General features: G+C 39.3%; 1 protein-coding gene across 1 annotated transcript in view; it reads left to right on the top strand.

Annotated features, from left to right (window-relative positions):
- CCDC175 (coiled-coil domain containing 175) overlaps positions 1-26,311 on the top strand; it is a 69,715-nt gene that overhangs the window by 9,733 nt on the left and 33,671 nt on the right. Inside the window, exons 5-8 of the mRNA XM_049706395.1 lie at positions 771-999; positions 7,226-7,348; positions 16,988-17,097; positions 20,612-20,693. Of these exons, the coding sequence (XP_049562352.1) occupies positions 771-999; positions 7,226-7,348; positions 16,988-17,097; positions 20,612-20,693 (544 nt within the window). The remainder of the gene's footprint in view (positions 1-770; positions 1,000-7,225; positions 7,349-16,987; positions 17,098-20,611; positions 20,694-26,311) is intronic.

Raw genomic sequence — 26,311 nt, 5'->3', positions numbered from 1 at the left:
AAAGAAAAAAGTCATTACATTGCAGGAGCTTTGAAAAAAGGAAAATAGAGAAATGTCACCAATTGTCCTTCCTCCAAATCTTTTATTGTTAGCCCTGGGGTAGATGTTTCTCACAGTCTTAAGGTGGGTGTGGCCAGCAATGGATATGTGAGGTTAATGTCTCCTCTTGAACTCAGATTTGGCTACAGCTGTGAGAAGATAAGTGGGTTCAAATTAGATTTCAAACACCCTCTGAGCAGTGAAGACAGACTCAGATCCCTCCTCGCCAACTCCTTTCCATCAGAGGAGGGTTAGCTTTCTTCTCCTGGGCCTTCTCTGCAGGGCAATGGCATCAGAAGGTGGCTAGAAGAGTGGTGGGATGTTTAGCTTTCCTTGGCTTAAACTGCATATCTCAGGATGATAAGGTAGCTATGGCAATGCTACGTATCAAACCATTTGTCCGGCCAGATTCCATTCACCTGTTCAAAACTGGTTTTGAATCATTGTATGTTTTAAACTAAAATATCCCATAGTTACTACCTGGTGTGTGAGAATGGGTGGGGTGAGGCAGGACCACAAGACACTTTTGCAGTGATAAAGAGTTACAAGGTTGACACTTGTGTTTCCTTCTGTCCTTCATCGCAACCAACTTTAGACAATCACAAATTCAACTCTAAAATAAGTATTCGTTAAATTTCCCTCTTTATGGTGGTTCATCTCATCAAGCCGACTTTAAATTTCTTCCTGGAAAGCCATCCTTTTCATGCCAAGAACGATTCTTTTTCTCCTAGTGAACAGCAAGAGGAACTAGTGAGGCGTTATGAAAATTTTGTCCTGTCACTCAACCATGCGATGAAAGAAAAAGCCACTATCACTGTTTACATCAATGAGATTTATACCAAAGTTAACTCAGAGAAGAAAGAACTAGAATTGCAAAAACGATATATTCAAGAAGTAGAGGAGCAAATGGAAAGAGAAAAAGCAGAATATTTGGGAAAAAAACAAAAATTGAGTCAAGAGGTAAGTGGCATGATTTATTTTTTAAAAAAATACAGAATTGAGGGCAGGAAATGAGAAATAACTTATTTGTCCTTGAAGCTAGCAAGCATTCCCATGGTATCTTCTGCAGGAATAGAGCAGAGGCTCAAGGACACTGGAGCCCGTGGGGAAGATGTTTGATTGTGTAGCGGCATCTGAGTTCATGGGAAAGAATATGAATGACAGGAGTGGTAACACTGGGGTGGCCCCTTGCTTATATGCAGCACTGTAGGTACTAGGAATTTGCTTCTGTGTCACTTGGTTGTCTCTGCAGACAGGATGAGCCAGTTCAGCTCTGCCGGAACTGATGCCAAAACCCGAACTCTGTGCACCGTCACCACATTGAGTCTCAGAGTTTTGGGTGAAGTAGAAAAGAATAGCTTTATTGCTTTGCCGAGAAAGGGGGGCCACAGCGGGTTAATGCTCTCAAAACTGTGTGTCCCCAGCCTGGGTGGGTGGGTGGGTTGTGAGGGGAAGGGTTGCTGATAAGGATCAGGGCGCGTGTGGGGCCTGCATCCCTTCAACCCAGAGATCATCTGGAGTCTGGTGGTCTGGTGATGGCTTCTGCGGTTCTCAAGGTTATCGAACTGTGACCTTCTCTCTGGAATGAAGAGCGCTTCGACAGGTAGTTAGCATCTTCCGTTTGGTGTGGGTTTTAATGCTGTAGAAGAGCTCAGAGATATTGTTATGTGTGTCCCTTGAGGAGGAACCAGGACCCTGCCCCTAGGCTACACTATTGTTTCCTCACTGCTCCTCCCTTGTCTCTGGATCCCCTCCCTTCCCTGATTAGCAACTGTTTAAACCTGCTCTTTGGAACTCAGGGAAGGTCATGGAGGCTGACTAAAGTGTATTTCCTACAAACAAGAAACAGGGGACAGGGAAAGACTTTTGTGCCCGGGAGCCCCAGAGTGTACTGCTTGGTTTCAGAACTTGTGCCTCTTACGGAATGAATCCAAGAGGAGAGGCCTGCAGAGGGTCTAGGCAGAGCCAAGGGCCCTGTCGACTGAAAAAAAAAAAAAAGTGCAACCTAGAAGTTGTGAATTATGTTGTATTTTAGGACCTTACTGAGGACTGTAGCCTGGGAAGGCAGCCTCTCAGATAGTTCTGAGGAATTGTTCCAAAGAGGTAATGGAGGAGCCAGGATATGTAGAAGTTTTTGCCCGGGGGAAAAAACAGATAGTCCAACATCAAAAGATTATTGCTAATCACAAAAAGACAGGCATCTCAAGGTAATGATTTTAGTGCTTTTCTCTGTATGGGAAGATGCAAGAGTCTGGGCTCATTGAAATCATTCCTTTGATACCGTCTTAACTACCTAGGGTCAGTATCCTGTTTTTCTCCATCCTGAAGCCCCTCAGGGCACACCATCAGGCTGAGGCTGCGCAGTGGCTGCGCAGTGGCTAATGGCTTGATGGTGAGTAACATTCGTTGTTTACTGAAATGGCAGGCCACATTTTTTTGTCCACAGCCCCAACAGAGAAGGGTATTTTGAGACCAGCAATTTTGTGAGGGTCAGTGGAGATAGCTACTGCATCCTGAATTCTAAATAATTCACCCTCAGAATGGCTTCTGATTGATTCCTCTTTGTTCTGCTTCCGGTTGCCCCAGGGGAAGCAGGGCTATCTCCGTGCTAGGTGTTCCTAGCAGCAGCCTTCTTTTCCTCCATGCAGTGAGGGCCTAGCCCAGGATGGAAATTGCTGTTGAGCTCCTGGTGCTGCCCTCTGCATCATGGGAACTGGCATAACTATAATGCAGGAAATTGGACCTGGGCTTGCAACCCTGCCATATTAAATATGCATAAAGATATATATATATGTATAAAGAAAGAAAGAAAAGAACATTTATTAAATTGCACTTCTTGAGTCTTAATTAAAATTTAGTAGAATACAATCTGGCAGTGATCAACATTTTGATGCAAGAGAGAGAAATATCACTCCCTGGGAAGTGCAGGCCCCTGGGACAGACTGCCAAGTGAGGGTGCTTGGCTTCGCAAAGAAAAGAATTCAAGAGTGAGACAAAGTAAAGGGAAAGCAAGTTTATTTAGCGAGATACACATTCCTTAGGCAGAATGCCGACCTGTCTCAGAAAGCGAGAGTGGCCTCAGGGTGTGCGGGTGGTTAGTTTTTATGGGCTGAGTAATTTTATACGATCACAAGTGGGAGGAATATTCTATTGCAATATTTTGGGGAAGGGGGTGAGGATTTCCAGGAATTGGGCCACTTCCCTCTTTCTGGCCTTTTATGGTCAGCCTGGGAACTGTCACGGTGCCTGTGGGTATGTCATTTAGCATATGCTAATGTATTACAATGAGTGTATAATGAGGCTTAAGGTCTACTGGAAGTCTTCCACCATCCTGGGCCTATTGATTCTAACAAGTTTTTTTTTTTTTTTTTTTTTTTTGGCTGCACTGGGTCTTCGTTGCTATGCTCGGGGCTTTCTCTAGTTGTGGTGAGCAGGGGCTACTCGTCATTGCAGTGTGTGTGCTTCTCATTGCCGTGGTTTCTCTTGTTGTGGAGCCCGGGCTCTAAGCGCTCGGGTTTCAGTAGTTGTGGCATGTGGGCTCAGTAGTTCTGGTGCACGGATTTAGTTGCTCCGCGGCATGTGGGATCTTCCCGGACCAGGGCTCAAACCGGTGTCCCCTGCGTTGGCAGGGGAAGCCCCTAACCAGTTTTTAGAGTATCCTGTTTTTCTCCAACGGCTTTGTCCCCTTCCTCATTCTTTTAATGGTTTTGCCCTGCCCTCTCCCTTCGTCTCAATTTGGTTCTTGGGATGATTGGTTTCATGATAAGACTATTCATAAGTTCCAGTCAGGTCTGAGAGTCTCTATCCTTTAAAGTGCCCCTGGCTTCAGAAACAGTTTTACACTAAAACCATGGATTATTTTTCTTAAGTATAGACAGTTCAGCCCTAGTCATCCTCAGAACAGGCACTTTGTGAAGCCGCTGGCAAAGAGTCCCTTGGGCAGTCTGCAGCCACTAAACAGAATTTGTAAAAGTTGAGTTCCCTGGACCTTTTCCGGGGATGAAGGCAGCTGTTAGCCTGCATTGCAGTAGTGGAGTCAACTGAAATTCCTGACTCTTATCATTGGACTAGACCTTGCTTGGATTTTTTGTTATTGCAATGAAATAGAGTCAGGACAACAAGGACCTAAAGGGGTTTTCCTGTTTTCATTCTCTACCCACAACAATGATGAGAGGACTTCATTTCACCCACTGTTTCCAGCCCTCTGCTGGACTTTCTCTATGAGCAGTCTGGAAGCCCCACACTGGAGGGGTTCACTGAAGTTATAGGGGCAGAAAGTGGGATGTGTCTGCATGGACACAGGGGAGGGACGATGTGCAGGGCAGTATAGGTTAGGAGTGGGGAGAGCCTTGTCCCTTTTCTTTACTTCCCCAGGGGCTGAAACAATGGTCAGTAGTGGCATGGGATCTGAGCTTTGCCCACCAAAAGGAAGGCTCCACCAGGCAGGGATTTTGTCTGGCTTTTTTCATTGCTAAATTCTAGCATCAGGATCAGTGCCTCTCGCATGTTGTAGGCACTCTATAATATCACTGTATTGAATGATTGAGTTTCTAACTTCATTTTAAGCTCTAAAGGGAAGTTTCTACCCTCCCCAGCCCCTTCCTATTCTTTAATATAAATGTTAAAAGGAAGGAAGCCCAGAGGGGCTTCAAATTGAGAATTTGAGAACATGATAGGTTCTCCTTCCTTTTGTGAATAGTGTTTCTCAGGGATCCACAAACTTTTTCTGAAAGGGGCCAGAGAGTAATAGGGCTTTGTGGACCATATACAGTCTCTGTCACAACTACTCAACTCTGCCGTTTTAGCACAGAGAAGCCAAGAGCACTACCTAAATAAATGAATGTGGCTTCACAAAAACAGGTGGAGGCTGGATTTGGCCTACAGGTAGTAGTTTGCCTACCCCTGGTCTATCTCCCTGGAAAAGGGTTAGGATACTTTCAGATGCAAATAGCAGAAGCCCTGACTCAAACTGACTTAAATAGTAAGGACGTTTATTATCTTACACAGTAGGAATTCCCAAGGTTGGGCAGACTGCAGGACTAGCTAATTCAGTAGCTCATCCCTCCTCCATCTTTCATCTTAAGGCTGGTTTCCCTCTTCATCACAAGACGGCTGCCAGTGACAACTGGACTATGTTTCCTTTCTCAAGTAGAAAGAAGAAAACCTTTCCCAACCAAGGACATAAGTTTCTTGCTATGTCTGATCCGGCCAGGTTAAGACAGTGCCCACCCCAGAACAATAGTGGATCCTAAGGGAAAACGTGTACTAGTGGGCTAGACCAACTGGGAGTGGATATTAAGGACTCAACCACTAATGCTCACTAAATGCACATCATATGCCATAGTAACAGCCTGTTAATTCCCTTTGTTTCCAATGAGAAAGGAAAAGCTGTTTACAGCTGTCAGAGTCTTCAAACCGTAAGTTCTCTTCTAACACAAAAGAGTTTTTGCTAATATTACTTCTATAATTGCAAGACCCAAGACCTTGGGAGAAGGCTTAGGCCGAAGTATGAGCACAGAATTTCAATTTTCAACAAAATTTATTATCACCAAGTTTCATTTTAATGCACCTGTGCCCTAGTGCAGAGATAACTGATAATGATCACATTCATTCAGAGTAACCACTTTGGGTGAATTGGCTGGTGGCTTTGATGGAAAGCCACACAAACATGTTTTCATAACTCTTTAATACAGAGTTAAATATACTTTCTCTGGCCTTACTATTCAGTTACCTTTTTCTTCATAATTCATTTTGCCAGACAAATCCATGATGTGTCTGATTTTGATAAGGTGACTCATTTCAATAGGATCTGACAGGTAATCACAATATGTTTAATCATAGGAAAACTGTTATTTATCCTGTTAGTGAAAATAATAATCAATCTGTAACAAGAATAGAAGAGTTTTTTATTTGAGCCAAACTAAGGACTAGCTCAGAAGCCATCTTCCCAGATTACTCTGAGAAGCTGCTCCAGAGAAGCATGGTTTTCAGTATAGTTTTTTTTTTTTTTTGCGGTACACGGGCCTCTCACTGTTGTGGCCTCTCCCGTTGCAGAGCACAGGCTCTGGACACAAAGGCTCAGCGGCCATGGCTCACGGGCCTAGTCGCTCCGCGTTTCTATATCTCAATATGTGAAAATTTCTTTTATCAATCCCCAACAGATCAGTGACCCCCTCAATGGGTCCTTTGCCCAGTGTTGCAAATGCCAATCAAACGAGACCGGGTTCAAGATCAGAAACTCGAGTCATTGATCAAGGAGTGGAGAAGGGAGAGCTTGTGCTCTAAAAGCACCATCTCCCTGAAGGGAGGGGAATAAGGGAATTTTAAGGATTAGGAGGCGGTGGTCATCAGGGCTCTAGGAAGGGGGCAGAGATTTACAGAGGCAGCCAGAGCAGCTAGGGCATGCACAGTCTTCCATGCTTCCTCGCACAGGGCATGAATTGTGCCTAGCAGAGTATAAATGCCCCCTTTGGGCAGAGATCTTAACATGGTAATGAAGCAAAGGTAACTTTCTGACACCTCTAGGCCTCATCTGCGCAGGCAGAGCACTCCTGTGGTCAAGTCACAGTCAGTTCAGGGCATTTGACCACTGAATATCTCTTAAGACACAGCTGCAAAACATTTCTACCAAATACTGGGCGCTTTTGAAACAAGCCCAGGTAAATGGAGATAAGGATCCTTTAGCTCTCAGGGGCTGGTATGGATGACAAAATGGTAAGTTGTTTAGGATTGTGAGCTGCCCTATCTTCAGTGATTTTGTTTTTGGTCTGTTTTACTTCTCATGAAATAACGTGAATTTAGATTTCCAAACAATTCTTAATTCCTTCCTTTGACTCTTCTGATGTGCTTAGCGCACAGTAAATCTGGTAACAATTGCTATGATGTTTTACTAGTAAATTTTACAATGGCAGTTGCCTTTATAATTTGCTGTTAATGATCATTGTTTCATTGTTCCTCTAAATTTACTAGTTCAACATTTTATAATTACAGTTTGATCCTTGTGATTTATTATTTTTCCTCTGATGCTTCAAACTAAGCAAACCTGTTTTTTTAAATTTGATAATATACTTAGATTGAATATGGTATACTTAAATATGAATTAGGTTGACAAAATTTAAAAAAAGATTTCCTAAACTGTGTTGTCCTCTTAAGCTTTTTGATTTGTTTATTATGTTTGTCACTACAGATTGATGAATATAAAAAACTCTGTGAACTAAAGAGAAAGGAGACTTACAAAAAGAAGAAAGAATTGGATACATTAAGGCTTAAAATGACAAAAATGAGAGAAACCCTTGCTGCCAGCAGAGTGGTAAGAAAGAATAAACTATGTTTCTTCAAGCCCGACCCCAAGCACCTCAATATACACTGCCTTGAATACAACTAATAGCAGGTGGTTTAAAAAAGGAGCTGATATTAATTAATCTTCATGCCATTCGGGGGAGAATGTTTTCGGCATGTTAATCTTTTCTGACATTTAAAGTGTTATAGGGCAATTGTGTTTTCTTCTTTAGGAATATGATGGAAAGAAGGAAGTTTGGAATGCTTAGGTACACATTGCATTTGATGGGCCAAAATACTGTAAAAATGTTTTTTAAAAAATACATACAGAACCGACCAAATGGATATAGAATCATATGTAATGTTTGTGTGAGATTGCTTTATTTTACATAACAAAGTGAATAAACATGGGCAGATTCCTTAATTCTGAATGTGTGATAATAAAACAGAATTTAGGCTCTCCATTTATATTGAGTACATTAATATGGAAAGGAGACTATTTGTCTCTTTGAGTTAGAAAATACTTCAGAGCTCTGTACTTCTATTTTTCTTTTGTTGTTGTTGTTGCTAATTTTTATTTTATTTTATTTTTCTTTTTCTCCCTCCCTCCCACCCTCCCTATCGCACCCCTCCAGGCGGTCACAAAGCACCGAGCTGATCTCCCTGTGCTATGCGGCTGCTTCCCACTAGCTATCTACCTTACGTTTGGTAGTGTATATATGTCCATGCCTCTCTCTCGCTTTGTCACAGTTTACCCTTCCCCCTCCCCATATCCTCAAGTCCATTCTCTAGTAAGTCTGTGTCTTTATTCCTGTTTCACCCCTAGGTTTTTCATGACATTTTTTTTTCTTAAATTCCATATATGTGTATTAGCATACGGTATTTGTCTCTCTCTTTCTGACTTACTTCACTCTGTATGACAGACTCTAGGTCTATCCACCTCATTACAAATAGCTCAATTTCGTTTTGTTTTATGGCTGAGTAATATTCCATTGTATATATGTGCCACATCTTCTTTATCCATTCCTACGATGATGGACACTTAGGTTGTTTCCATCTCCGGGCTATTGTAAATAGTGCTGCAATGAACATTTTGGTACATGACTCTTTTTGAATTATGGTTTTCTCAGGGTATATGCCCAGTAGTGGGATTGCTGGGTCATATGGTAGTTCTATTTGTAGTTTTTTAAGGAACCTCCATACTGTTCTCCACAGTGGCTGTATCAATTTACATTCCCACCAACAGTGTAAGAGGGTTCCCTTTTCTCCACACCCTCTCCAGCATTTATTGTTTCTAGATTTTTTGATGATGGCCATTCTGACTGGTGTGAGATGATATCTCATTGTAGTTTTGATTTGCATTTCTCTAATGATTAGTGATGTTGAGCATTCTTTCATGTGTTTGTTGGCAGTCTGTATATCTTCTTTGGAGAAATGTCTACTTAGGTCTTCTGCCCATTTTTGGATTGGGTTGTTTGTTTTTTTGTTATTAAGCTGCATGAGCTGCTTATAAATTTTGGAGATTAATCCTTTGTCAGTTGCTTCATTTGCAAATATTTTCTCCCATTCTGAGGGTTGTCTTTTCATCTTGTTTATGGTTTCCTTTGCTGCGCAAAAGCTTTTAAGTTTCATGAGGTCCCATTTGTTTATGTTTGTTTTTATTTCCATTTCTCTAGGAGGTGGGTCAAAAAGGACCTTGCTGTGTATTATGTCATAGAGTGTCCTGCCTGCGTATGTTTTCCTCTAAGAGTTTGATAGTTTCTGGCCTTACATTTAGGTCTTTAATCCATTTTGAGCTTATTTTTGTGTACGGTGTTAGGGAGTGATCTAATCTCATACTTTTACATGTAGCTGTCCAGTTTTCCCAGCACCACTTATTGAAGAGGCTGTCCTTTCTCCACTGTACATTCCTGCCACCTTTATCAAAGATAAGGTGACCATATGTGCGTGGGTTTATCTCTGGGCTTTCTATCCTGTTCCATTGATCTATATTTCTGTTTTTGTGCCAGTACCATACTGTCTTGATTACTGTAGCTTTGTAGTATAGTCTGAAGTCAGGAAGCCTGATTCCTCCAGCTCCATTTTTCGTTCTCAAGACTGCTTTGGCTATTCGGGCTCTTTTGTGTTTCCATAAAAATTGTGAAATTTTTTGTTCTAGTTCTGTGAAAAATGCCAGTGGTAGTTTGATAGGGATTGCGTTGAATCTATAGATTGCTTTGGGTAGTAGAATCATTTTCACAATGCTGATTCTCCCAATCCAAGAACATGGTATATCTCTCCATCTATGTATCATCTTTAATTTCTTTCATCAGTGTTTTATAATTTTCTGCATACAGGTCTTTTGTCTCCTTAGGTAGGTTTATTTCTAGATATTTTATTCTTTTTGTTGCAATGGTTAATGGGAGTGTTTTCTTGATTTCACTTTCAGATTTTTCATCCTTAGTGTATAGGAATGCCAGAGATTTCTGTGCATTAATTTTGTATCCTGCTACTTTACCAAATTCATTGATTAGCTCTAGTAGTTTTCTGGTAGCATCTTTAGGATTCTCTATGTATAGTATCATGTCATCCGCAAATAGTGACAGCTTTACTTCTTCTTTTCCGATTTGGATTCCTTTTATTTCCTTTTCTTCTCTGATTGCTGTGGCTAAAACTTCCAGAACTATGTTGAATAAGAGTGGTGAGAGTGGGCAACCTTGTCTTGTTCCTGATCTTAGTGGAAATGCTTTCAGTTTTTCACCATTGAGGATGATGTTGGCTGTGGGTTTGTCATATATGGCCTTTGTTATGTTGAGGAAAGTTCCCTCTATGCCTACTTTCTGCAGGGTTTTTATCATAAATGGGTGTTGAATTTTGTCAGAAGCTTTCTCTGCATCTATTGAGATGATCATATGGTTTTTCTCCTTCAGTTTGTTAATATGGTGTATCACGTTGATTGATTTACGTATATTGAAGAATCCTTGCATTCCTGGAATAAACCCCACTTGATCATGGTGTATGATCCTTTTAATGTGCTGTTGGATTCTGTTTGCTAGTATTTTGTTGAGGATTTTTGCATCTGTGTTCATCAGTGATATTGGCCTGTAGTTTTCTTTCTTTGTGACATCCTTGTCTGGTTTTGGTATCAGGGTGATGGTGGCCTCGCAGAATGAGTTGGGGAGTGTTCCTCCCTCTGCTATATTTTGGAAGAGTTTGGGAAGGATAGGTGATAGCTCTTCTGTAAATATTTGATAGAATTCGCCTGTGAAGCCATCTGGTCCTGGGCTTTTGCTTGTTGGAAGATTTTTAATCACAGTTTCAATTTCAGTGCTTGTGATTGGTCTGTTCATATTTTCTATTTCTTCCTGATTCAGTCTTGGCAGGTTGTGCCTTTCTAAGAATTTGTCCATTTCTTCCAGGTTGTCCATTTTATTGGCATAGAGTTGCTTGTAGTAATCTCTCATGATCTTTTGTATTTCTGCAGTGTCAGTTGTTACTTCTCCTTTTTCATTTCTAATTCTATTGATTTCAGTCTTCTCCCTTTTTTTCTTGATGAGTCTGGCTAATGGTTTATCAATTTTGTTTATCCTTTCAAAGAACCAGCTTTTAGTTTTACTGATCTTTGCTATCGTTTCCTTCATTTCTTTTTCATTTATTTCTGATCTGATCTTTATGATTTCTTTCCTTTTGCTAACTTTGGGGTTTTTTGGTTCTTCTTTCTCTAATTGCTTTAGGTGCAAGGTTAGGTTGTTTATTTGAGATGTTTCCTGTTTCTTAAGGTAGGATTGTATTGCTATAAACTTCCCTCTTAGAACTGCTTTTGCTGCACCCCATTTATTTTGAGGTGTCATGTCTCCATTGTCATTTGTCTCTAGGTATTTTTTGATTTTCTCTTTGATTTCTTCAGTGATCACTTCATTATTAAGTAGTGTATTGTTTAGCCTCCATGTGTTTGTATTTTTTACAGATCTTTTCATGTAATTGACATCTAGTCTCATAGCGTTGTGGTCGGAAAAGATACTTGATACAATTTCAATTTTCTTAAATATACCAAGGCTTGATTTGTGACCGGAGGTATGATCTATTGTGGAGAATGTTCCATGAGCACTTGAGAAAAATGTGTATTCTGTTGTTTTTGGATGGAATGTCCTATAAATATCAATTAAGTCCATCTTGTTTAATGTATCATTTAAAGCTTGTGTTTCCTTATTTATTTTCATTTTGGATGATCTGTCCGTTGGTGAAAGTGGGGTGTTAAAGTCCCCTACTATGAATGTGTTGCTGTCGATTTCCCCTTTTATGGCTGTTAGTATTTGCCTTATGTATTGAGGTCCTCCTATGTTGGGTGCATAAATATTTACAATTGTTATATCTTCTTCTTGGATCGATCCCTTGATCATTATGTAGTGTCCTTCTTTGTCTCTTCTAATAGTCTATTTTAAAGTCTATTTTGTCTGATATGAGAATTGCTACTCCAGCTTTCTTTTGGTTTCCATTTGCATGAAATACCTTTTTCTATCCCCTTACTTTCAGTCTGTATGTGTCTCTAGGTCTGAAGTGGGTCTCTTGTAGACAGCAACTATATGTGTCTTGTTTTTGTATCCATTCAGCCAATCTGTGTCTTTTGGTGGGAGCATTTAGTCCATTTTCATTTAAGGTAATTATCGATATATATGTTTCCATTCCCATTTTCTTAATTGTTTTGGGTTCGTTATTGTAGGTCTTTTCCTTCTCTTGTGTTTCTTGCCTAGAGAAGTTCCTTTAGCAGTTGTTGTAGAGCTGGTTTGGTGGTGCTGAACTCTCTCAGCTTTTGCTTTTCTGTAAAGGTTTTCATTTCTCCATCAAATCTGAATGAGATCCTTGCTGGGTAGAGTAATCTTGGTTGCAGGTTTTTCTCCTTCAACACTTTCAATATGTCCTGCCACTCCCTTCTGGCTTGCAGAGTTTCTGCTGAAAGATCAGCTGTTAACCTTATGGGGATTCCCTTGTGTGTTATTTGTTGTTTTTCCCTTGCTGCTTTTAATATGCTTTCTTTGTATTTAGTTTTTGACAGTTTGATTAATATGTGTCTTGGCGTATTTCTCCTTGGATTTATCCTGTATGGGACTCTCTGTGCTTCCTGGACTTGATTAACTATTTCCTTTCCCATATTAGGGAAGTTTTCAACTATAATCTCTTCAAATATTTTCTCAGTCCCTTTCTTTTTCTCTTCTTCTTCTGGAACCCCTATAATTCCAATGTTGGTGCGTTTAATGTTGTTCCAGAGGTCTCTGAGACTGCCCTCAGTTCTTTTCATTCTTTTTTCTTTATTCTGCTCTGCATTAGTTATTTCCCCTATTTTATCTTCCAGGTCACTTATCCGTTCTTCTGCCTCAGTTATTCTGCTATTGATCCCATCTAGAGTATTTTTCATTTCATTTATTGTGTTGTTCGTCATTGTTTGTTTCATCTTTAGTTCTTCTAGGTCCCTGTTAAATGTTTCTTGCATTTTGTCTATTCTGTTTCCAAGATTTTGGATCATCTTTACTATCATTATTCTGAATTCTTTTTCAGGTAGACTGCCTATTTCCTCTTCATTTGTTAGGTCTGGTGGGTTTTTATCTTGCTCCTTCATCTGCTGTGTGTTTTTCTGTCTTTTCATTTTGCTTATCTTACTGTGTTTGGGGTCTCCTTTTTGCAGGCTGAAGGTTCGTAGTTCCTGTTGTTTTTAGTGTCTGTCCCCAGTGGCTAAGGTTGGTTCAGTGGGTTGTGTAGGCTTCCTGGTGGAGGGTACTAGTGCCTGTGTTTTGGTGGATGAGGCTGGATCTTATCTTTCTGGTGGGCAGGTCCACGTCTGGTGGTGTGTTTTGGGGTGTCTGTAGACTTATTATTATTTTGGGCAGCCTCCCTGCTAATGGGTGGGGTCGTGTTCCTGTCTTGCTAGTTGTTTGGCATAGGATGTCCAGCACTGTAGCTTGCTGGTCGTTGAGTGAAGCTGGGTGCTGGCGTTGAGATGGAGATCTCTGGGAGATTTTAGCCGTTTGCTATTATGTGCAGCTGGGAGGCCTCTTGTGGACCAGTGTCCTGAAGTTGGCTCTCCCACCTCAGAGGCACAGCACTAAGTCCTGGCTGCAGCACCAAGAGCCTTTCATCCACACGGCTCCTTAATTTGGGATGATTCGTTGTCTATTCATGTATTCCACAGATGCAGGGTACATCAAGTTGATTGTGGAGCTTTAATCCGCTGCTTCTGAGGCTGTCGGGAGAGATTTCCCTTTCTCTTCTTTGTTCTCACAGCTTCCAGGGGCTTAGCTTTGGATTTGGCCCCGCCTGTGCGTGTAGGTCGCCGGAGGGCGTCTGTTCTTTGCTCAGACAGGACGGGGTTAAAGGAGCCGCTGATTCGGAGGCTCTGGCTCACTCAGGCCGGGGGTAGGGAGGGTCACGGAGTGCAGGACGTTGCACCAGCCTGAGGCGCGCCGTGCGTTCTCCCCGGGGGAGTTGTCCCTGGATCCCGGGACCCTGGCAGTGGCGGGCTGCACAGGCTCCCCGGAAGGGGGGTGTGGATAGTGACCTGTCTTCGCACACAGGCTTCTTGCTGGCGGCAGCAGCGGCCTTAGCGTCTCATGTCTGTCTCTGGGGTCCGCACTTTTAGCCGCAGCTCCCGCCCGTCTCTGGAGCTCCTTTAAGCAGCGTTCTTAATCCCCTCTCCTCGTGCACCAGGAAATAAAGAGGGAAGAAAAAGTCTCTTGCCTCTTCGGCAGGTCCAGACTTTTCCCCGGACTCCCTCCCGGCTAGCCGCGCGGTGCACTAACGCCCTGCAGGCTATGTTCTCGCTGCCAACCCCAGTCCTCTCCCTGCGCTCCGACTGAAGCCCGAGCCTCAGCTGCCAGCCCCGCCCGCCCCGGCGGGTGAGCAGACAAGCCTCTCGGCTGGTGAGTGGCGGTTGGCCCTGATCCTCTGTGCTAGAATCTCACCGCTTTGCCCTCCGCACCCCTGTTGCTGTGCTCTCCTCCGCGGCCCCGAAGCTCCCCCCCTCCGCCACACGCTGTCTCCGCCCGCGAAGGGGCTTCCTAGTGTGTGGACACTTTTCTTCCTTCACAGCTCCCTCCCACTGGTGCAGGACCCGTCCCTATCCTTTTGTCTCTATTTTTTTCTTTTGCCCTACCCAGGTACGTGCGGGGTTTCTTGCCTTTTGGGAGGTCTGAGGTCTTCTGCCAGCGTTCAGTAGGTGTTCTGTAGGAGTTGTTCCACGTGTAGATGTGTGTACTTCTATTTTTAAAAATTAACAACATCGAGTGAAAGCCAGTATTGTGATAAATATTTTGTGAGGATTACCCTGATTTTAAAGATAAGAAAACTGAAGCTTATGCAGTGACTATAATTGAAGAGGTTAATGTTAATACTACTTCTACGTTAATTAAAACAGAAACACCTGTTAATCTATCACAGTTGAATTAATGAGTCTAGCGTATTTCTTCTATTTGTGTTGAGAATTACATGTAAAACTATGTGGGGCAACAGTAATACTAAAACATCGCATTGCTTATCAGAGTCTTCAGTTAATTCCATTATATCAATACTATTTATAGTGTGATTTTGACCATTATAGTTACAATATATCTATTATGACATCCAATTACAAAACATTAGTAAAATCAAAAACTTCCCCCAGATATGTGCGTTTAAAAAGGTGATTATCTGTTTCTTCATATATCAACATAGTAAGGAAGCATGAGTCAGGCTAGGCTCAAAGGAGAACACGGGGATTGTATAAAACAGATCTTATCGGCACGCCTAAGCTCATATCCCCAGTTGGGGCCTCATAAATTATGCCAAGCACACCACCTGGTTTGGAAAAATGAAGTATATGTTCCTTAACCTGTTCTTCAAAGATCTCTAAAGACAAATAAGTCAAGGCTTGAGGTGGCAGGGGTAAACTCAGCTCCAGTGTCATTCTCTTCCTCCCCCCAATCCAGCGCCCCACCCCACCTTACCAGTGGAGAATTGTGTTTAAAGCACGAACTTCAGTATCACAGAGACCTGGGTTCAAGTCTTGGCTTTACCAACCCGAAGTTTCCTCACCTATAATATGGTGGTAATAATATTACCTATTTCAAAGGGCTTTTGTGGAGATAGAATGAGGTCATGCCTATAAGGCTTTTAGCTGAGTGTTTTGTATTTGGTAAAGTTTGTTGTTGTTATTGCCTGAGATTAGAAAGCAACATTGTGGCTATGGACTTGAGACTACAGGGAATTTCAGGTTCATCTTCATGTGGTGCTTTTAGTTTAGAAAACTCTGCAGCCAGGTCAAACTGGTGTGATGCTGGCAGAAAAGAATAATGATGTGTGATTCTCAAGGTGCCCTACATGTCCAGGGCGGGGAGGATCGAGGGCTAGAGGTTATGGATGTCAGGCAGGACGGGCCTTCAGTGTATAGTCACTAATCCTGATTATTGGTCAGAGTTCTTTGGACATTCTGCTAATTTTTGATGGCATATCTAGGATTTCAGACTCCTCTTAACTCTGGAACTACTTATAGCCCACAAGTTCAGTCATATGAGTGCTTTAGAGGAAAAAAAAATAGTTTGGGGAGCTTTCACCCACCTGTCTCACCTGGCATGACTGAAAGAACCTCTATACCCCCAACAGGTGTTTTTCTGACCCCACACTGATGTGCAGGGTTAGGTGGCTCTAAATAATCTGTCCATGGTAGCTCTATGCCAGAGAGCAAAGGAATTTGTTTGATCAGCTTTTCTCTCAGCTCCACTTTCCCTCACAAGCTGAAATGCAGACCCAAGCTCTGATAAGTTTGCTTTCCCTTTTCTTTATTCCAAAACTGTGTTGTAAAAATATGTTCACTATGAATTTTCTCCATCCGTATTTCCTTTTTAATCATGCTAACATTTTTTCATAGTACCCAATTTTTCCATTTCTAAATTACTGATTAAATATTAAGAAAAAAATCTTTGCAACATGGACATAGCTATCAACTAAGGTGAAAGACCCAATTTGTTTTGACTTTTCTTTTTATAATACTCATTCTAGTATCCTGGAATAACATGTTGAAAATAATTATGAAAATGTATATTTAATTTTTTTAAATGGTAGTCAAGATGAATTCATGTCTTGAAAACTGTTTTTATAGTTTTCATATTGCTATAATTGGTTTCTCTCCCTCCCAAATTTTGTTTTCTTTTCTGATGAATTCAGGATTATTTCTGTCTCAGTTTGTTTTATAAAGAAACAAGCAGTATAATGATTGCTTTATATATATATATATTTTTAATTAATTAATTAATTAATTTACTTTTGGCTGCGTTGGGTCCTCGTTTCTGTGCGAGGGCTTTCTCCAGTTGCGGTGAGCGGGGGCCACTCTTCATCGTGGTGCGCGGGCCTCTGACTATCGCGGCCTCTTGTTGCGGAACACAGGCTCCAGACGCGCAGGCTCAGTAGTTGTGGCTCACGGGCCCAGCCGCTCCGCGGCACGTGGGATCTTCCCAGACCAGGGCTCAAACCCATGTCCCTTGCATCGGCAGGCAGATTCTCAACCACTGCGCCACCAGTGAAGCCCCTGATTGCTTTTTATTTTAACTAAAGGACACCCCCAGTGTAAAAGTTGAATGGATGATACATGAATATTTAGTGAATTGGACTTCTGTCATGAATCATTTGATGATGATTGAATGCCCCAATTTTACTGAATTTTCAACAGGTTCTTAGTGATCACAATTTAGAGATATCACAACTACAAGAATCAATAAGACATTGGGAACAACAGGTTGAAGACATGAAGAAATCCTGTAAGATCCTGGAGGATAAAATGTAAGTATAATACTTTATCTTTACAGAAGCACTTCTAGATGTTATGTTCCTTTCATTAAAAAAAAATTTATTTAATAGTAGATGAAAATTATTCTCTTATTTTACTAAAAGTTGTGTGATTGTCAGCTTTATAGAATCACCTCTTCATTTTGAAATTAAACAGTCTTTCAGATGATCAAGAGAAAAAAATTGAGGATGATGTGGTTAGTTTAGGAAAAGGGAGGGAATTTGGGGTGTGTACTATCCTTATTTCAGTTCCTTACTCCCTACAAATACGCGCCTGGAGGAAGGCACTGCCATAGGGCTACAACTCACCTAACCATGCTGCTACAGTTGTTGTTCTTAGTCAAGGGGGACTTGCAGCACTTATTGAGAAAATACAGGGAAGCCTCAAGGCAAAAACTTTTACCATGGAACTGAAACCAGAAACATAAGGAAATATTCCATCTGTCTCAAGGCCTAGTGTTTGCTTCCTTCTGCGATTCTCTCTTTATCTACATGCTGTGTTCTCTTCCTGGTGAGTCCGTGGCTAAGCATGGCCATTCCAAACCCTCTGAGTTTACCTGTCACAGATCCATCTATCTTTAGAGACTGACCAACAGGTTCTCTCCCAGGAGAATTCCCAGATTTCCCATCAAAAGCTGTTTGGCTCAGCTCTGGATAGGAAGGTGGGGTCTTTTAATATAAACATGGCTTCTGGGCTTACCCCCAGGGTTTACTGACAGTTTAAAAGACAAATTATGGTCTGAGCAGATTCCGCAAAAGATAAGTAATTCCACATGTGGGATCCTGTTACAATATGGCTCATTTCTACATAGATTTGAATGTATTGGGATTAAAATTATGTCTTCTAAAATAACAACTGCACAGTACTATTCTACTCTATCATCAACAGTCCATAAAATATGCAATAATCCTTATACTCAGTACCAGATTTAAAATTGGAAAGCTCAAGTAATACAACAATTAAAAATCAGAATAAAAAATCTTTTTCTTTGAAAGTGATTCGATAATTTTAGTTGATATCTATTTCTTAAAAACTAGGCAAAGAATCATAGTGGAAAATATAGATTAGCTCTTAACTTATTTCTAGGAATTATGATTAAAAGCCTTGAAACACTGATAAAGTTTTATTTATAAGCAGACTTCATGTTAGCTAACTGGTTTTAAATGTATGTTCAAGATAAAAATGGGGATTCATTGATCTTTCATTTTGAATGGCTCATCTTTTTGTTTTCAGTCCCAGCCTTTCAAGGGTTTTCATGTGGAATCTCACTGAGGAAAAGTGCTTTTGATTAATTTGGTGATTGAGGATATAAGTTTCCCCCCCTTTTATTAATAAAACTTTACTTTTTCTTCTTTATAACTTGGCAAATTAAAAGAAAATTCTCTGTATTTTTATTTTCTCACTTAGTTCCTTTTCTCTATCTTTGGAGGTAGGGAGAGGCAGCTCAGTTCTTGTTTGGTGGATTTGAAGAATCAAACAGTGTTGTTTTATAATATTCTATAAGATTCTTTAAGAATAAATTATACAAGAAACAAATAATTTATATAACTCAACTTCCTATTAATCTATTAGTCTTAATTTCCCCCATCCCACCCACCATGAAATCGTTAACTTGCAAGCTCATTATCTATTTTGAGGTCAAAATATTGAGGGAAAGCAAAAATTACTCAACTCCAAGTTTAAATTCTATATGTGGACAGTTAAGGGTACCTCAAATTCTTCACAGATCCACAGGAGGCATTGCTAGTTTAATCCTTCTTCTTTGCTATTATTGATACCCAGCATGATGTATTTGCATAATAAAGGCAAATCAGTGCCTATCTTTCTAAATTGCTATGACATTTTTCGTCATTCAGCTGGCTATCAACACGTGGGAAGTGGGGAATTGGAAGCTAAATATTGTGTATAAATGACATCCAATTTGTGACCCAAAGTATATACTTACCATTATAGTGCAAGAGGCTATAAAAATTATAGATGCTTTTTAAAAAGGACTGACATGGTTTCAAAATTGTCAAGGTTACCAAAGATTTTCATCCTGCCAAATTTTAGTAATCTGATCTATTCCTCAAAGTTTTTAAATTCTTTATAGAATTTGACACAGATGTTCACTTCCATCTTCTTGATATACTTTCTTCACTTGGCTTCCCAAACATCACATTCTCTTATTTCATTTACTACACTGCTTCTTCTCAGGACCCTTTACTTGTTCCAGTTCTTCTTTTTGTCTCTAAATTTAGGAGTTATCAGCCCTTCACTGTTCTCTATTCTCTACTCATACTCTCCATAAGTGATTTCATTCAGTCTCATACTTTCTGTACCCCAGTGACTTCCATATCTATATATCCAACCCTGACCTCTAACTGCATATAGTCTACAGCTTATTTGACCTTTCCACTTGGAGGATATCTCAAATATACATGTCCTAAACAGAATTCTTAATTTCCCATCTCCTTGAAATAGCTCTTTCTTTAGTCTTCCATATCACTATTTACCTAGTTACTCCAGCCAAAAAACTAGGAGTCATCCACCATTCCTGTTTTCCTTGCTACCTAACCCTAACCCAGCTAACCAACTAACCTAACCCTAACCCAACTCTAACTCCAGCCAAATCCAAAGCATGTCCTGTTGCCTTCATCTTTAAAATATATCCTGAGTCCAGCTGTTTCTCACCAGCTTCACCACTACAACCTTAATCTGAGCCACCATTATCTCTTCTGGACCACTGCCATAGACTTCTACGTAGTCTATCTTCCTATACTATTGTCTTTCTCTACTAAGTAGCCAGAGTCATTTTTACAAGATGTGAATCAGTTCATGTCACTCCTTTCCTTAAAAAATCCTCCCCTGGTTCCCTTCAAAATAAAATCTGAACTTCTACCTTGTCCTCAAGACCCTATATGATCTGGGCTGTGTCTAACTCTCCAGCCTTCTCACACTCCTGTCTTCATCAAATATTCAATACACCAAGCTTGTTCCTATCTCAGGATATTATCACCTGCTGTTCCTTCTATATGAAAAGCTGTTTCTTAAGATCTTCAAATATCTGGCTCCTTCTCATCCTTCAGGTCTTTCACAAGTTATCCCAAGAGATGTTCCCTAATCACCTGTCTACAGTACCATCCTCACTCTCAGGATTTCTCTATCCTTTACCCTACTTTGTGATCTTTGGAGCATTTAACACTATCTGAAATATATATATATTTTTTGATAACTTTCTTATAATCTGTCTACTCCACTAGAGTGTAATTTCCATGAGGGTAGAGACTTTGTGCTGTATCTCCCAGAGTGTAGGTGTTCAAAAATTGCTTCTTAAATTAATATATAAATAAATGAAATATTAATACATCAATTCAAAAGAGTAAAAATTTTGTTTATTTTAATGAATTGTAAATAAATATATTGTATAGGGAGATGGAGACTGGAAGTTTCTGATGTCATAAGTAAATGTGGCTTTGCTGGAAAACATGTCCTAATAGGAATTTATTTGGCTTCCTTTGTTCATAGGCTTTTCTTTAGGAATAACAAGGAAAAACTGGATGATGAATCTAATTTTGAAAAAAATGAATTATTGCTGAAGATAAAACAGGTAGGAAGACAGAAATGATGGCTTTAAGATTATAATTAATTTTTAGTTAACATTTTAAGTATATGTGAAAAATGTGAAATTTTCCAAAAGTAACATTTTCATTAACTAATAATAATCATGATCATTCACAGTAATTGATTTAAAGATTTGATCAGAAAACTGGAAGAGAATAGTGAAAATCACCTAAGCTGAGCAGAAAAAAGAATTTTTAAAAAATGAGGATAGTTTAAGAGACCTCTGGGACAACATCAGTGTATTAATATTCACATTATAGGGGTCCCAGAAAGAAGAGAGAGAGAAAGGGGCAGAGAGCATAATTGAAGAAATAGTAGCTGAAAACTTCCCTAACCTGAGAAAGAAAACAGATCTAAGTCCAAGAAGCATAGAGATTCCCAAACAAGATGAACCCAAAGAGGACCACACCAAGACACATTGTAATTAAAATGGAAAAAATTAAAGATAAAGAATCTTAAAAGCAGCAAAGGAAAGGTGACTGGCTGTGTACAAGGGAACTCCAATAAAACTATCAGCTGACTTTTTAGCAGAAACTTTTTAGGTCAGAAAAAAGTGTCATGATATATTTAAAGTGATGAAAAGAAAAAAACCTACAACCAATACTCTACCTGGCAAGGCTATCATTCAGATTTCAATGAGAGATAAAGAGTTTTACAGACAAACAAAAGCTAAAAGAGTTCAGTAGTACTAAACCTACTTTACAAGAAACATAAAAGGGACTTCTCTAAATGGAAAAGAAAAGACCACAGCTAGAAATATGAAAATTATGAAAGGAAAAATCTCATTGGTAAAGGCAAACATAGAGTAAAGGTCAACTACTTATAAAAGCTAGTGGGAATGTCAAAAGACAAAAGTAGTAAAATCATCTATATCCACAATAAGTAGTTAAGGGATACAAAAAACAAAAAGATGGACAATGTGATATCAAAAACATTAAATGTGGTGGGGGCGCATAAAAATGCAGGGTTGTTAGAATGTGTTCAAACTTAAGATCATCAACTTAATCACATATATAAAAAAGTTGTTATATATATACTTCATGGTAACTACAGACCAAAAATTTATAATAGATGCACACAAATAAGAGAGAAATGAATCCAAACATAACAGTAAAGACAGTAATCAAATCACAAAGGAAGAGAACAAAAGAAGAAGAAATGAACAAAAAAGAACTACCAAAACAACCAGAAAACAGCCAACAAAATGTTAATAAGTACATATCTATTAATTGCTTTAAATGTAAATGGACTAAATACTCCAATCAAAAGACATAGAGTGGCTGACAGATTTAAAAAAAGAAAAACTCTCTATATTTGCTGTCTATAAGGGACTAGCTTCAGATCTAAGACACACACAGACTGAAAGGGCATGAAACAGGTGTTCAGTGCAAATGGAAACAAAAAGAAAGCTGGGATAGCAATGCTTATATCAGACAAATAGACTTTAGAGCAAAGACTGTAACGAGAGACAAAGAAGGATATTATAGACTGAGAAATGGATCAATCCAACAAGAAATAACAATTGTAAACATATATGCACCCAACATAGAAGCACCTAAATACATAAAGCAAATATTAACAAATATAAAGGGTGAAATTGATGGTAACATAATAATAGTAGAGGATTTTAACACCTCACTTACATCAATGGACAGATCATCCAGACAGAATACCAATAAGGAAACAATGGCTTTAAGTGACACATTAGACCAATGGAATCAACAGATATATGTAGAGAGAGCTTTCCTTCCGAAAGCAGCAGAATACACATTATTTTCAAGTGCACATGGAACATTCTCTAAGGTAGATCATATGCTAGGACACAAACAAGAGTCTACAAGTTTAAGAAATTGAAATCATATCAAGTATCTTTTCTGACCACAGTGTATAAGACTAGAAATCAACTACCAAAACAAAACCAAAACAAAACCCTGCAAAAAACACAAACACATGGAAGCTAAACAATATGCTACTAAACAACCAATGGGTCACTGAAGAAATCAGAGAGGAAATTTAAAAATACCTGGAGACAAATGAAAATGGAAACACAATGATTCAAAATATATGGGACACAGCAAAAACAGTTCTAAGAGGGAATTTTATAGTGATACAGGCCTACTTCAGAAAGAAGGAAGACCTCAAACAAACAACCTAACCTTACATCTAAAGGAACTAGAAAAATAAGAACAAACAAAACAAAGTAAGAGGAAAAAAATAATAAGGACCAGAGCAGAAATAAATGAAATAGAGACTTAAAAATAAAACAATAGAAAAGATCAATGAAACTAAGAGATTGTTCTTTGAAAAGATAAGCAAAATTGATAAACTTTTATTTAGACTAATCAAGAAGAAAAGAGAGAGGGCCCAAATCAATAAAATCAGAAGTGAAATTCCAACCTACACCACAGGAATACAAAGGATCATAAGAGATTACTACAAACAATAATATGTCAATAAAATGGAAAACCTAGAAGAAGTGAATAAATTCCTAGAAATGTACAATTTCCCAAGACTGAATCAGGAAGAAATATAAAATATGAACAGACCAATTACCAGTAATGAAAATGAATCAGAAAAAAAAAAAAACTTTCAATGAAGAAAGTCCAGGATTGGACAGGTTCACAGGTAAATTCTACCAAACATTTAAAGAAGAGTTAATGCCTATCCTTCTTAAACTCTTCCCCCAAAATTTAAGAACCCGTTTTATGAGTCCAGCATCACCCTGATACCAAAACCGGACAAAGACACCACAAAAAAGAGAATATTACAGGCCAAAATTACTGATGAGCATAGTTGCAAAAATCCTCAACAAATATTAACATACTGGGGCTTCCCTGGTGGCACAGTGGTTGAGAGTCTGCCTGCCGATGCAGGGGGCAGGGGTTCGTGCCCTGGTCCGGGAGGATCCAACATGCCGCGGAGCGGCTGGGCCCATGCGCCATGGCCACTGAGCCTGCGCATCCGGAGCCTGTGCTTCGTAACGGGAGAGGCCGCCACAGTGAGAGGCCCACGTACCGCAAAAAAAATATATATATATTAGCACACTGAATTCAATAATACACTAACAGGATCATACACTATGCTCAAGCAAGATTTATCCCAGGGATGCAAGGATAGTTCAGTATCTGCAAATCAATCAGTGTGATATACCACTTTAATAAATTGAAAATAAAAATCATATGATTGGGACTTCCCGGGTGGTGCAGTGGTTAAGAATCCGCCTGCCAGTGCAGGGGACATGGGTGCAAGGCCTGGTCTGGGAAAATCCCACATGCCACAGAGCAACTAAGCCAATGTGCCACAATTACTGAGCCTGCGCTCTAGAGCCCACGAGCCCAACTACTGAGGCCATGTGCCACAACTACTGAAGCCTGAGTGCCTAGAGCCTGTGCTCCACAACAAGAGAAGCCAGTGCAGTGAGAAGCCTGTGCACTGCAATGAAGAGTAGCCCCTGCTTGCCACAACCAGAGAAAGCCCACACACAGCAACCCAGTGCAGCCAAAAATAAATAAACAATAAATAAATAAATAAAAATTTTAAAAAATCATATGATTATTTTGATAGATCAGAAAAGCTTTTGACAAAATTCAGCACCCATTTATGAAAAAAAACTCAATAAAGTGGGTGTAGAGGGAACATACCTCAACATAATAGAGGCCATATACAACAAGCTTATAGCTAAAATCATACTCAAAGGTCAAAAGTTGAAAGTATTTCTTCTACAATCAAGAACAGGATAAGGCTGCCCACTGTCACCCCTTTTATTCAACATAGTATTAGAAATCCTAGCCACAGTCTTTTTCAGACAAGAAAAAGAATCCAAGTGGAAAAGGAAGAAGTAAAACTGTCAATGTTTACAGATGACATGATACTATACATAGAAAATCCCAGAGCCACCACCAAAACAAAAAACCACTAGAGCTCATCAGTGAATTCAGTAAAGTTGCAGCATACAAAATTAATATACAGAAATCTGTTGCATTTCTATACACTAATGACAAACTATCAGAAAGAGGAATTAAGGAAACAATTCCATTTATAATTGATTCAAAAGAATAAAATATCTAAGAGTAAATCTAACTAAGGAGGTAAAAGACCTGTACTTGGAAAACTATAAGACAGTAATGAAAAAATTGAATATGACACAAATGGAAAGATATATATTTTACCATTGGGAGAATTAAAATTGTTAAAATAACCATATTCCCCAAGACAATCTACAGATTCAATCCAATCCCTATTAAAATTCCAGTGATATTTTTCACAAAATTGGAACAAATAATTCTAAAATTTTTACCAAAACACAAAATACCCTGAATAACCAAAACAATCTTGAGGAAGAAGAACAAAGCTGGAGGTATTACACGTTCTGATTTCAAACTATACTACAAAGCTACAGTAATGAAAATGGTATGGTACTGGCACAGAAACAGACACATAGATCATGGAACAGAATAGAGAGCACAGAACTAAACCTGCATATATAGTTTATTAATCTATGACAAAGAAGGCAAGAATATACAATGGGGAAAAGATAGCCTTTCTAATAAATAATGTTGGGAAAACTGGATAGCAACATGCAAAAGAATCAAATTGGACTACTTCCTCACATCATATACAAAAATCAACTCAAAATGGGTTAAAGACTTAGATGTAAAACCTGAAATCATAAAACTCATAGAAGAAAACATAGGCAGTACACTCTTTGACAACAGTCTTAGTTATTTTTATTGAGTATGTCTCCTCAGGCAATAGCAACAAAAGCAAAAATAAACAAATGGGACTACATCAAACTAAAAGGCTTTTGCACAGCAAAGAAAACTATTAACAAAACGAAAAGACAGCCTACTGAATGGGAGAAAATATTGGCAAACAATATATCTGACATGGGGTTAATATTCAAAATATGCAAAGAACTCATACAACTCAACATCTAAAAAACAACCTGATTAAACAATGGGCAGAGGATCTGAATACACATATTTCCAAAGACATACAGATGGCAAACAAGCACATGAAAAGATTCTCAACATCACCAATCATCAAGGAAATGCAAATCAAATCCACAATGAGATATCACCTCACACCTGTCAGAATGGCTATCGTCAAAAAGACCACAAATAAGTGTTGGATAAAAACTGAACTCTTCCTGACATCCAATCTTAATTCTCGTGAGTTATAGGAGGCAAGTTCAATAATGACACAAAATTCTATTCTAACTTTAACTTTTATTATGAAATATTACACATATACAGAACAGAATATTTACTGTAAGTGTACAGTCTTTGTGTACATATCTATCTTTTGATAAATGTAGTTTATTAATTTTAATGAAGTATAGTTTATCAATCTTTTCCTTTTTGGCTTATGCTTTTCATGTCCTATGTCTTGAGGATATTCTCCTACGTGATCTTGTAGAAGCTTTAGTGTTTGCTTTTTCACATTAAGTACTGCAAGCTGTCTGGAATGTGTGTGTGTGTGTGTGTGTGTGTGTGTGTGTGTGTGTGTTCTGTGAAATGGTAGTCCAGATTCATACTTTCACATAAGATTGTCCAATTAACTAGCACTGTTAAATGGAAAGATAGTACTTTCCTCCACTATATT

The sequence above is a fragment of the Orcinus orca genome, chromosome 2 (assembly GCF_937001465.1).
Source record: "Orcinus orca chromosome 2, mOrcOrc1.1, whole genome shotgun sequence".
Taxonomy (NCBI): Eukaryota; Metazoa; Chordata; class Mammalia; order Artiodactyla; family Delphinidae; genus Orcinus; species Orcinus orca.
Note: the sequence above shows the minus strand (reverse complement) of the source record. Positions and strands in the feature narration are given on the sequence as shown.